General features: G+C 41.7%; 1 protein-coding gene and 1 pseudogene across 1 annotated transcript in view; one reads left to right on the top strand and one right to left on the bottom strand.

Annotated features, from left to right (window-relative positions):
* NNMT (nicotinamide N-methyltransferase) overlaps window positions 1-12,103 on the bottom strand; it is a 16,630-nt gene extending 4,527 nt beyond the window's left edge. Inside the window, exons 1-2 of the mRNA XM_006093511.3 lie at window positions 11,736-12,103; window positions 10,810-11,017 (exon numbers count right to left, since the gene is read on the bottom strand). Coding sequence (XP_006093573.1) covers window positions 10,810-11,017; window positions 11,736-11,889 — 362 coding nt within the window. The 5' untranslated portion in view covers window positions 11,890-12,103. The remainder of the gene's footprint in view (window positions 1-10,809; window positions 11,018-11,735) is intronic.
* Window positions 7,542-7,842, top strand: LOC111826990 (annotated as a pseudogene).
* Window positions 12,104-12,448: the final 345 nt, after the last annotated feature.

Below are 12,448 nucleotides of genomic sequence, written 5' to 3'. Positions count from 1 at the left end.
CCGAGCAAGTGCAAAAGGCTCGCACTTGCAAAAGCCTGCATGCAAAGGGCCGAGGGACCCGGAGAGGACAATGCAGTGAGGGCTGGGTCTCCGAAGGCCAAGCAGAGCATGGGGTAAAGGCAGGCACCCGGGGTCACAGGTCGGGGGGGGGGGGGGGACAGGGCTTTAGGAGCGACCACACTAAGAATTTTGCTTTCTGTCCTGAAAGCCATGGGAAGTCGTTGAGGGATGTTAAAGAAGGGGGGGGTGCAAACAGATTCACATCTTGAGTTAAGTATGTCAGGAGGCGAGTGGAGGTGGAAGGCCAGTTGGGAGGGAGAGGATAAGAGCTTACTTAGACCAGGGCAATGGAAAATATGGGAAGAAAGATACTGGTTCAGGAGAGACTCAGGCAGTAAGACAGAACTTGGTGCTGGGCCCGGAACATGACTGCGAGGGAGGTGGCAAGGTTGGCTTCCAGGCGGTGGTTTGTCCAACTGCATGATGGTGCCCCTGGAGGAGATGGGAACACCAGCAACGCAGCAGACCTGGGGAGGATCCTAGCTCGACTGCAGCACACTGGGCTGAAACGCTCTGAGACACGAGTAGAATGTTTACAAGTGGAAGGAAATGGCCAGTTGAAGGCTCCCACCTGCCCTGCTCATGTTCCCCAAGAGGCAATGCGCGGGAGCACTATGAGAGAAGGGCACTTTCACGCAAGGCAGGAACTTTCCCAGGTGCCCCTGAAACAACCCCCACGACCATCAGGATCCGGATGCTGAGAAAGAATGTCAGCCTTTACAAGACAGGGGAGCAGAGGTGTTTGGGAACCGAGGCATTTCACTAGTTCAGGGACCAGATTTGGCACAACTGTGTCCATCTGGGACGATAGACAAACATCTTCTCAAACAGATGGGAAATCTGCATATAGAGAACATTCCCTTCAGAGAAACGCCACCTCCTCAGTGTGAGCTTGCGCCCCTCGAGTACAGAGGTAAGTGGGGAGCTGCTCTGGGGGAGGCGACTGGGCGGGGGTCGGCCTCCCCGGCCTCTGGCTGCCCCGAGGCCGAGAAGGCAGCTGGCAGAGCACACCTGTTTCTCATCCCCACCTGCCAGCTGCCCTGGCGCACCTGCTGGGACGCTCTGCTCCAGACACCGGTGCTTCCCAAATGGTAAGATGCTGACCGTTCCTTGCAGACCTTGCATACACGACGATCCTGATTTTGTAGACAGGGAGTGGGGACCAAGAGTCTAGTTTCTCACCAGCTCCCAGGTGATGTGGAAGCTGATAGGCTGGGGCCGCAAGGCAATGTGCTCCAAGCTCCAGGAGCCAGCGGTTAATTAATGCTCTTTCTAGGAGTTCGTAAGGTAAAACCTCATTTTTCTCGGTTCATGCTTGAGTAATTAGTTCTATGTTAGTATCTGACATTCTCACTTGATAGATGAATAGTGTGAAAAAAGAATTGGGTGCCAGTGTCTTATAACTTTTAGGATCGTTATAAAAATGAGTGGTATTGAAATGTATGAGTCACATTCCAAAGGCAGGGGAACGGGAGACAGCTCCAATTGTCTTCGGCAGCAGTCAGGAGAAGAAATAGCTTCAGATAAAAAGGAAATGCTCTCAGGAGAAATAGGTTGTGGGTTGATAGAGGCACTTGAAGATTCAAGAAAGACATCAGTTGAATGGGATCACTATCATTCTCAAAATAGTTGAAGCCACAGGATCTAGCACAAGGATAAGGGTGAGAATGCAGAATTTTCCTGCCAGAAATAAAGTTCTTTAGTCTAACAGAGCAATTGGGAAGGGACAGTGTCTTAAGAGCCCGTTGTTGTAAGCTGCTGATTCTGCATGAGATAAGTGATGCTTTTAGTACCCTGCCAGATTTTCAGGGCTCATTTCTGAATGAGAAGGAAAGACTTGTGATGGCTAGAGAAATTAAGGAAGTTATAGAAGCCTTCTTGATAAATGATTTGGACCTCAGAAAGCTGTATTGTCTGACAATGACCGAGAAATTTTTTTTTTTTTTTTACAAACTTTCTCTGAAATTCTATAAATTCTGGGAAATTCATTGTTTATTTAGTAGTAATTTTAGATATTATCCAAATCCTTATAGCTACAGTTATTTTTCTAGTTAATACTAATTTAATTCTTGGGAACACATAGTTAATACAACAGTTTTAAATTACTTTTATTTTGAAGAAGATATCTTCCATTTGAAGGCTATAGCTAGCATAAAATTCTAAGGGGGTTTACAAGTTAAAAATGGCAAATGAAAATAGCCTCTTATTTAGAGAGAGAGAGAGGAAGAGAGAAAGAGAAAAAAAATCCACGTAAGAGTGAAACATCCATCAGCTGCCTCCTGCGTGACCCCTGCCAGGGATCAAGCCTGAAACCCTGGCACATGCCCTGACCGGGAATCGAACTGGCAACCTTTGGGTGCACAGGATGACACTGCGCCTCACTGACCAGGACCTTTTCAACTTTCTACTAAATGCCAGGAAAAAATGGAGCAATATTTAAGCAGTATTAAACAATTTTACTTTGTTACTCATGTGAAGGGTAGCAAAAATCCATTCCTATACTGTATATGCATGAGCTTAGAAAATATGTCACTCTGTGTATTTCTTTTTTAAATTATTATTATTATTTTTAATCCTCACCCAAGGATATTTTTTTCCTGTTGATTGTTTTTAGAGAGAGTGAAGGAGAAGGGAGGATTTTTAAGAGGAGAGTGAAGGAGAGGGAGAATTGGGTGGTTGGGGGGGGGGGGGGCGGGGGAGGAGCACACAAACCTGAGGATCTAGCCTGCAACTGACGTACGTGCCCTTGACTGGGAATTGATCTCAAGACCCTTCAGTCCCAGGGCCAACCACTGAGCCAAACTGCAGGGGACTATGTGTACATTTGGAAAAAATAATTTGAAGACTGGTTGAGTAAGAGCTGAATCAGAATAAAGAATTCAAATAAGCCGAAACCGGTTTGGCTCAGTGGATAGAGCGTCGGCCTGCGGACTGAAAGGTCCCAGGTTCGATTCCGGTCAGGGGCATGTACCTGGGTTGTGGGCATATCCCCAGTAGGAGATGTGCAGGAGGCAGCTGATCGATGTTTCTCGCTCATCGATGTTTCTCACTCTCTATCTCTCTCCCTTCCTCTCTGTAAAAAATCAATAAAATATATTTTAAAAAAAAAAGAATTCAAATAACTAGAAAAATCATATAAAGTGAGCACAAAATAGGTCTACATAATTGCAAATATAATTACAAAGCAAATGTCCAAATTGATCTTGAAAGGAAATCCTATATAATAAAAGGCTATTATGCAAATTGTCCCCTGGACTAGGAGTTTGACCAGGGGGTGGGACTGGCCGGCCAACTGCCCTTGGCCCCTCCTCCTGGCTGGCTCCGCCCCATCAGCCAATCAGGGTGGGGCTGGTGGGACCCCACCTGTGCACAAATTTGTGCACCAGGCCTCTAGTATAAAAATAATACTTTGAATAACAATATTTCAATTTAAATTCCCCAATTTTAGCAATAAACATTGGGAAAAGATTTGCCAGAAGAACTTTGAGAGTCAAAATTTGTTAAATTCCTCATAGTACAGGAAGGAAAAGTTATTGGTTCTTACCTGATATTAATAAACTGAGAGAATTTGTCTTCAGCAGAACTGCATTATAAGAAATACTAAAAGAAGTCCTTCGGGTGAAGGGGAATGATACCAGATAGAAGCCTAGATGTGCAGAAAGGAATGAAGAATACTAGACTGGATAGATATATTACTGACTTATGTGGATATACTTAAAACTGCTGAACTATACACTTAAAGATAGTTAGGATGATAAATAAAGTAATAAAAACCAAATGCACTACTGACTGCTTAAAGCAAAAATAACATTTATCTAACAGTTTCTCTGTGTTAGATAATCTGGGCACAGATTAGCTGAGTGCCTGTGGTGCAAGGTATTGTAGTGTTATAGTATATATCCAATAAAATATATGACAACATGTGCATATGGGGTGGTAGAGTGGGTTAAAGGAATTATACTGTTTTAATATATTACTTTGTTCATGAGGTAATAGATATGTTAAATATATATCGTGTAATTTCTAGAAAAATCACATTTACACGCACACAAAACACAAAGTGGTCAAAAGAGGCACTAAAAGTCAATAGAAAAGATAAAAAGACATACTAAAAATATGTATACTTATATTAAATAGAACACTAAAAATTATCCCATTCACCAAGGAGAAGCAGGAACAAAGGCATAAATGAACGACAAACAGATGGGACAAATAGAAAATATGTGCTGGGATGGTAGACTTAGACTCAACCTACATTACCAGTAACTGTATTAAATGTAAATCAGCTAAACAATCCAGTTAAAGGCAGAAATTGTCAGATTGGATTGAAAAGCAAGACCTACAACATTATTATTTGCAAGAAAAACACTTGAAGTATAAAGACAGACATGTTGAAAACAAAAGGGTGGGAAAAAACATACCATGTAAATTAGTTATCTGTTCTGTATAATACTAGTAAACTACCCTAAAACTTAGCAATTTAAAATGACAAACATTTATCTGACAGTTCCTCTGTGTTAGATACCTGGGCACAGATTAGCTGAGTGCCTCTGGTGCAAGGTCTCTCATGAGGCTGCAGAGTGTTGGCCATATCTTCAGACTCATCTAAAAGCCTAGCGGGGAGGAAATTTGCTTCCAAGCTCACTCCTCAGCACAGGTGAGTGAGAGTAAGAGAGAGCACCCCATAAGAGAAGCTGTGGTCTTTTATGACCTAACCTCAGAATTGCTCACCCATCATTCTGCTGCATTGTATTTATTAGAATCAATCACTAAATCCAACAGACAGTCAAGTGGAGAGAGCTCAACAAGAGTTTGAAAACTTGAGGTGAGGATTATTGGGAGCCATCTTGGAGGCTACCTATTAGCCACACAGACACCAAGCATGAGATGGCTGTTGTGGCCACATTAATATCTAAGTAGATTTCAAGACAAAGTATACTACTGGATGAAAATGGAGATATTTCATAATGACAAATAGTTAATTCGTCAAGAAGATATAATAATACTAAAAATGTATGCAGTTATTACAAAGCTCCAAAGTACAGGAAGGAAATGTTGACTCATCTTGGGGAGCAAGAGATAAATTCACAATCATAGTTTGAAATTTTAACACCTCCCAGTAATTGATTAAAAAATCATGCAGAAAATTTGAACAATACTATCATTCTACCTGACTTAATCGGTATTTATAGAAACTAAACTGAGGCCTGGACAATATGCATTCTTTTCAATGTAGAAAGCACATAGATTGTTCACCAATGTAGACTATATGCTGATCATAAAATAAATCTCTGACTACAACAAATTTTAAAAAAACATATTTTTATTGATTACAGAGAGGAAGGGAGATGGAGAGCAAGATAGAAACTTCACTGATGAGAGAGAATCATCATGCCCCACACTGGGGACTGAGCCTGCAATTCGGGCATATGCCCTGACCGGGAATCAAACTGTGATCTCCTGGTTCATAGGTCAATGCTCAACCACTGAGCTACCCTGGCCAGGCCGTCTACAACAAAATTTAATTAGAAACTAATAATAATAAGATATCTAGAAAAAATAGAAATTTTGGAAATTAAGCAACACAATTCTAAATAATTTATTGTTAAAGAAGAAATCACAAAGAAAGTTAGAAAATATGATGAATTGAATAATAAAAACATGACCTATCAAAAATCGTGGGATGCAACTAAAACAATGCTAAAGGAAAATTATAGCTTTACATACCTACATTAGAAGAAAGAAATGTGTGAAATCAGTGATCTAAGATTCTATTTAAGAAGCTAGGGAAAAAGAGCACATTAAAACTAAAGTAAATGAAAGAAAGAAAAGAAGAACAGAATTAATACAATATAATATGGGCAATCAAGAAAATCAACAAAGCCAAGCCCAGCTGGAGTGGCTCAGTGGTTGAACATCGACCTATGAACCAGGTCACAGTTTGATTCCTTGTCAGGGCACATGCCAGGTTGTGGGCTTGATCTTCAGTGTGGGACGTGCAGGAGGCAGCCGACCAATGATTCTCTCTCATCTTTAATGTTTCTGTCTCTCCCTCTCTCTTTCTCTCTGAAATCAATATATATATTTTAAAAGAAAATCACAGAGCCAAAAGTTGGACCTTTGAAAAGATTAATAAAATTTACCAATCTACAGCAAGATTTACCCAGATTTAAAGAAACACAAGTTGCCAATTTCAAGAACGAAAGAGGGAAGATTACTACAGAAGCTACAGATATTAAAAGGTTAATAAAGGAATATGTTAAAACAAAACAAAAAAACCTTGTGCCAAAAAAGTTGACAAGCAGGATGAAAAGCACAAATTTCTTGAAAAATAGTGCTTATCAAAACACAAAAGTAGAAATAGAAAATCCAAATAGCCATTAAAGGAGTAGTATTCTTAATAAAAATCCTTCACGCACATGAAAAAGAACCTCCAAGTTCAGATGGCTGCACCGGTGAACTCTACCAGTCACTTAAGGAAGAAATACAAACTCTTAAAAAATAGAGGGTGTAGAAACACTCTTAGCTTCGTATATGACTCTAGCATCATGCTGATACCACAGCTGCCAAGCATATTTAAATTTAAAGTTCAATATCTCTCATAAATACAGATACAAAAAGAATAACATTTCATGACCAAGGGGTTTAGGTCAATTTGGTTTAAACATTCAAAGTCATCCAATGTAATTCACATTTTCAGAATAAATGAGAAAAATCACGTGGGACTCTCAACAGATAAAAGAAAATTTGAAAAAATTCAACATTTGGTTAAACAGTCCCAAGAAACTAGGAATTATAAGGGAACTTAGTCTGATAAATAATATGCATGAAAAAAACCCAGAGCTAACATCATCATTTTTAATGATGAATCATTGAACATGTTTTCCTAACATATGGAAAAAGGCACAGATGTCTGCTCTCATCATTTCTACTCAACACTGTTCTGGAAGTCCTCGTCAGTATAATAGGCCAGAAAAATAAATAAAAGGTGGAAAGTTGGAATAAAAGTAAAACTTTTTATTTGCAGATGATAAAAGAATGTAAGTAGAGCCCTAGCGGGTTTGGCTCAGTGGATAGAGCATTGGCCTGCGGACTGAAGGGTCCCAGGTTCGATTCCAGTCAAGGGCACATGCCCAGGTTATGGGCTTGATTCCTAGTGGAGGGTTGCAGGAGGCAGCCAATCAGTGATTCTCTCTCATCATTGATGTTTCTATCTCTCTCTCCCTCTCCCTTCCTCTCTGAAATCAATAAAAAAATATATATATTTTTTAAAAGTTTGTATGCAGAAACCCTATGGACCCAGTTGATCTCAGGCTTTTGGTAGGGGGCGGAAGGGTGGGGAGTGAGGGGCGGGGAGGAAGTTGGGGCCTGGGCACTGTCGGCTGCTCTGCAGGCTCCAGCCTGACCATGCACAAGGAGCCCAGCCCGGTTACTGCTCTCCTGCCCCGGACTCTCTCATTCAGGAGCTCCGGCCTGAGGCAATGGTGTGCGTTCCTGTACATCCTCATTCCAGCTCTGCTCTGGGTCTACAAAAAGTTCCTGGCACCATGCACGTACCCTGTGGTCTCCCCATTTGTCAGTCGTAGGTGGCGTAGTGGCCTAGAAAAGCTACCCACCAATCCAATGATAAAAGCAAAGGCAAAGTAGACTCTAAAGATGCAGACACAGATGGGTACCAAAAAAGGACCAACGGAAGTCTCTGAGAAAAAGACTAAAGTGACTGTCCCAGAGGACCTCAGGTTTTCACAATGGACCCCAGAGTCTCTGACCTTCTCCCCTTAGGCCAGATATTGGATAGTTTAGATATTTACCTGATACTAATCAGGAAATACATGGTATTTGTATCTACAATGTATTAGTTATATTTAATGATCTCATTCCCAAGTTCCTTTTCCATTAAGTTAGCTTGCATTTCGATTATTGTAGTTTTAGTAATTGAACAAATAGACATTGGTGCCTGTCAATACTTACTAAGTCAGCACCCAAACATCTTCGGGGCCTCTAGCTTTTGAGTAGGTGCTTCAAATCTGAGCAGAGCGTATTTTTACTGTGAACAGTGCAGTGAGACTGTGTGGTGAAATGAGTTTGGGGAGATGATAATGACTTTAAACATAAAGTTATAATCACTGCCCAACGCAATGGAGCAGCTCATCTACAAGAGTAGTAATTACTGCTTACTGCTCTGGAGAAGAGAGCGAAGACAGGAGCTAGAGGAAATTTCTTTGAAAAATGGAATACCTCTTAACGTACATAAATGTCTAATGTATATTATAAAATTCTAAAAAACAAAGAAAACAGCCCCTATGGAATCTACAAAGACACTCATAAATTAATTAATGAAGTCAGCAAGATCACAGGACACAAGGCCAATATACAAAAATCAATTGTATTTCTATATAGTAGCTAATGAAGTAAAAATTAATAAAATAAAATTAAAACATTTTAAAATAAATTTAACAATAGCATTCAAAATGTGACACAAAGGAAAATTTTAGCAAAATAAAATATGAGAACTACAGAATATTGCTGAGAGAAATGAAGTCTTAAATAAGTGAAAAAATAAACCATGCTCACGCACTGAAGAGTCAATATGCCCATTCTCCTAAATTGATCTGTAAAGTCAAAGAAATCACAACCAAAGTTATAAAGAATTGTACCACCAATGAGTCACCTTGCTTATTTCCATTTGACAATTCATGTTTGCTAACGATAAGTGTAGCAATGATATGTAAAGAAATGAAGATAAAGTGTAGAACACCCTTAATAGCTCAAAGTTAGCAAACAGTTCAAAGCATATGGGAGGGTTAAAGAACAGACTTTAGAGTTAGCTTTAGAAGGAAATGAGCACGCTGGTAACTAGTGGCAGCCAAAGGTAAGTACAAGGACAGGAAAATGACCATCACTCCAGAGGAAGAGGATGGAGGTGGCACATTCCTAGGGACATGTGAAGACCACATTACCTTATATTTCCCCCTGAGATTCAGGAATATTGCCTCAATCCTCCTGTTTTTTTAGTTCAGTAATAGGGAAATCACCATTGATATGTGATACCAACGCTTACCCATCCTATTTCAAAAATGCATCTTAAAATCATCTACCTCTCTCCATCGCCTTGTCCAGACCACCACCATCTCTTACCCGGCTTTAAATTGTCTCCTTTCTGCATCTCTCATTGTCCTCTAACCCCCTCTCATCCATTCCCCACACAACAGCCAGAGAGATTTTACAAATGCAAATTGGGTCACAGCACTGTCTTGGTTATTCCTCTATGCATTCCTGTTATGTCTGAAGTCAACAATCTTTAACTTGCTCTTGAGGACCCAAGTGATCTGGCACTTGTGTGCCTTCCTGACGTGAGCTCTATGAGACAGGGCCCTCCTCCATCTCATTTACCATTCTATCCCAGTAGCTAGCACTGCAGCACATCATAGGTGGTTAGTACAGGTTTGTGGAAGGAAGGAAGGAAGGAAGGAAGGAAGGAAGGAAGGAAGGAAGGAAGGAAGGAAGGAAGGAAGGAAGGAAGGAAGGAACTTCTTTAATCATGTGTAAAAGTGTCGGTACTTGTTTTTTGAGAGGCCTGTCTTGCCAGGAAATTAGAGCTCTTTCTAGACCAAATCTTGAGATATGTGAATTAAAAATATATATATGCTTTCCCATTGTGAAAGAAAAGGAAAGACAGAGGATGTGGTGCAACACACAGTGTGCATTATATGAGCCAAGGGGGGAATACAGGGCAAAATGGACTGGGGAAGGAAGAGAGAGATTTCATGTAAAAATTAAATCCTGGGGAAAGACAGAAAGAATGCACCAAAAACACACACACAAACAAAAAACAACCACAAGAGCAGGAAAAAACAGTAAGTAAACTGAGCAAGTAGCAGACAGGGCCAGCAGGATCCTAGGAAAAATACTAAAGTGGTATTTTTTATGCAGTTTGCAAAGGAGTTGTTGGAGTCTCAGCAGTATGTGTAGCAGCAGACATGGCGCTCTGAGGACTGAAGATGGCTGGGCAGCAGAGTGGAGGCACATCAGGACAGGAGCACAAGGCAGTGAAACACAGAACTGTCACCTCTGCCTAGTGGACTATTGCCAGTTTCTCATGTGGGGAGTAGATTTAATTTAAGCTAGATTTGTGGCATAAGTTCACTTGTCGATAAGGCGGGGTCAGATTTTGGTCATGAGTTGTGAGTATGTAAAGCTCTCACTTTATGGATGGTGAAGTAATAAGTTCATTTCAAATAATCCCTTTATGCTGCAAATCTCAGTTTAAAAATAGAGTCAGCTTTTGGGGGTATCAACGTTAGCCACCCTCACAGCAGAATCCTGTGTGCTTGGGTGGCTAGCAACAGGATGGCACGGGACAGTTCTGACACCCAAGAGCTTCTGGTGAGAAGCTGGTTTTGCCCCTTGAAGTTGTCCTAAAACAAGGTCCTAAGGTACCTGGCCAGGACACTGAGCCCACACACCGGCCTGGAAAGCTCTATTCCTCTTGGTACAGTGTGCATCTCTTCAGCCCTCTACCTGTGTACGGGTGCGTGCACACACCTCCCTCCCTCCCCCCCGCCGCCCTCCCCCCCCCCCAACACACACACACATACATCTACCTCATTCTTGCTCTCTCATTCTCCATTTGGATTTCTCTCTCCTTTGCTTTTCAACTTGAACTCTAAAGATAATTCTTGGTTCTGAAAAACAAACTGTCACCCAAGTCCCCTCAGAAAGCCCAGAAGCAGAGCCCAGTTTCTCTACCTGTTCCCTTCGAGCTCACACACATAGGTCACTACCGGGGACCAGTCGAAGGCCCCTGGCTCCTTCTTCAGCCACTTCTCTAGCTCCTGCAGGTTCTGATCGGTGTAGTCAGTAGCAATGATCGTCTTGAAGGATTCACAAGCAGAGAGGAGCTGATAGATGGTGGGGCCAGAGCCAATGTCAATCAGGAGGTCTCCCTTCACGCCAGCTGGTTGAGAGGAAGGAATGAGGAAGGGGAATTAGGCTTATATGGTGGTGGTAGAGCTGACTTGCATTGCCTTTGCCGGCATTATGATGGAGAGCCCCACGGAGGGCCCCAAAGACAGACCACCTCGATCATCTCACCACTTAGATCATCATGACTATTCTGTCAAAGTCTTTTTTTTTTAAAACAGACTTTCATTTTCTGTTCCCTCATCTAGGGTGGAGGCATGCTGCTCAAAACTATTAAGGAATACTTTGGGGGGAAAGTGTTGTTTTTGTAAATTTGAGTTTATATAATGTCTTCATCCAGTTCTTCATATGTTGGGAGGTCTTTATCTCATGCATATTCACAATAGTCCATTGAGTTAGGAACAGAATAAGTATTAGAACCTCCATTTCTTAAGTGATCAATCACAAGAGTTAAATGGCTGGCTCTAGTCACATAGCAAATCCATGTAGAATCAAGGACAGAACTCGCGTCTTCTGGTTTCCCTTTAGTGTGACCCAACAAGATAATGGATATAAAAGCACTTTGTAAACTGTAAAATATCCACACCGACATTAGTTTTTATCTTAGCTACATACGAAGGTGATGCCAAAAGGGCTGTTAAATAGCAATGACTAGACAAAAATTCCAGTCATGCCCTGAGACTCTTATCTATATGACTCACGTTTTGGGGTGGGGAGGGGAGATAGGAGACACAGACAACAGACAAACTTACCCACACAGAATATATTGAAAAGCTTTTTCAGAAGAAGCCTAAGAATCTGGTTTTCTGCAGACTGTGTGGACCCAAAGCTGTAATATTTTTCTAGGTAATCTCGAGGGTTAAAATGGCTCAGATAGGTGTCCTTGGAGGTGAAGCCAGACTCCATTGTGCCTCTCTCCTATGCCACCTGTCCACTGCCCTACCTCCCTCTCCTCCAGAAGCCAGGGAGTCCCTGCAGAAATTGTCCTCCTGAGTCTCATGTTTTTAACATTTCCTCTGTCAGTTCAGCCCACCCCTTAGAGATAGGTGTTTGGTTAAACACTAACTGAGAGAAATATACCAAAAAAGTTTGGCTGTTCTAGGAAGTGATGAAATTCCCCGGGAAGGCATCCTCGCAAAGGGGGGAGTGGCAGGGGCAGAGCCATGAGCTGCATGCAATATTGGCCAAGGGGCAAAGTTCGGCTTGGAGGGATTATAGACAGGAGAGATCAACTGAGCTCATCGGGGAAATGATTTAACTCACAGAAGAACTACTAAGTCCAGCGAGGTGGGTCATCTCCCCACAGGACATCATTCTTCTCTTCTTACAGTGATTATCCCAGGAAAGAGAGTCACAAAGAATGGTTTCAATTTTAACATGTTAAAGAAAAGAGGAGAAGGACGAGGATAGGAAATGTGTTCAGGGCTGAGGAATGTGGGCTAAAGAAGGAGTCTCAGATGAGGTC

Source organism: Myotis lucifugus, unplaced genomic scaffold (assembly GCF_000147115.1).
Source record: "Myotis lucifugus unplaced genomic scaffold, Myoluc2.0 scaffold_117, whole genome shotgun sequence".
Classification (NCBI taxonomy): Eukaryota; Metazoa; Chordata; class Mammalia; order Chiroptera; family Vespertilionidae; genus Myotis; species Myotis lucifugus.
The sequence above is the reverse complement of the archived record's forward strand: the minus strand, read 5'-3'. Positions and strand labels throughout refer to the sequence as shown.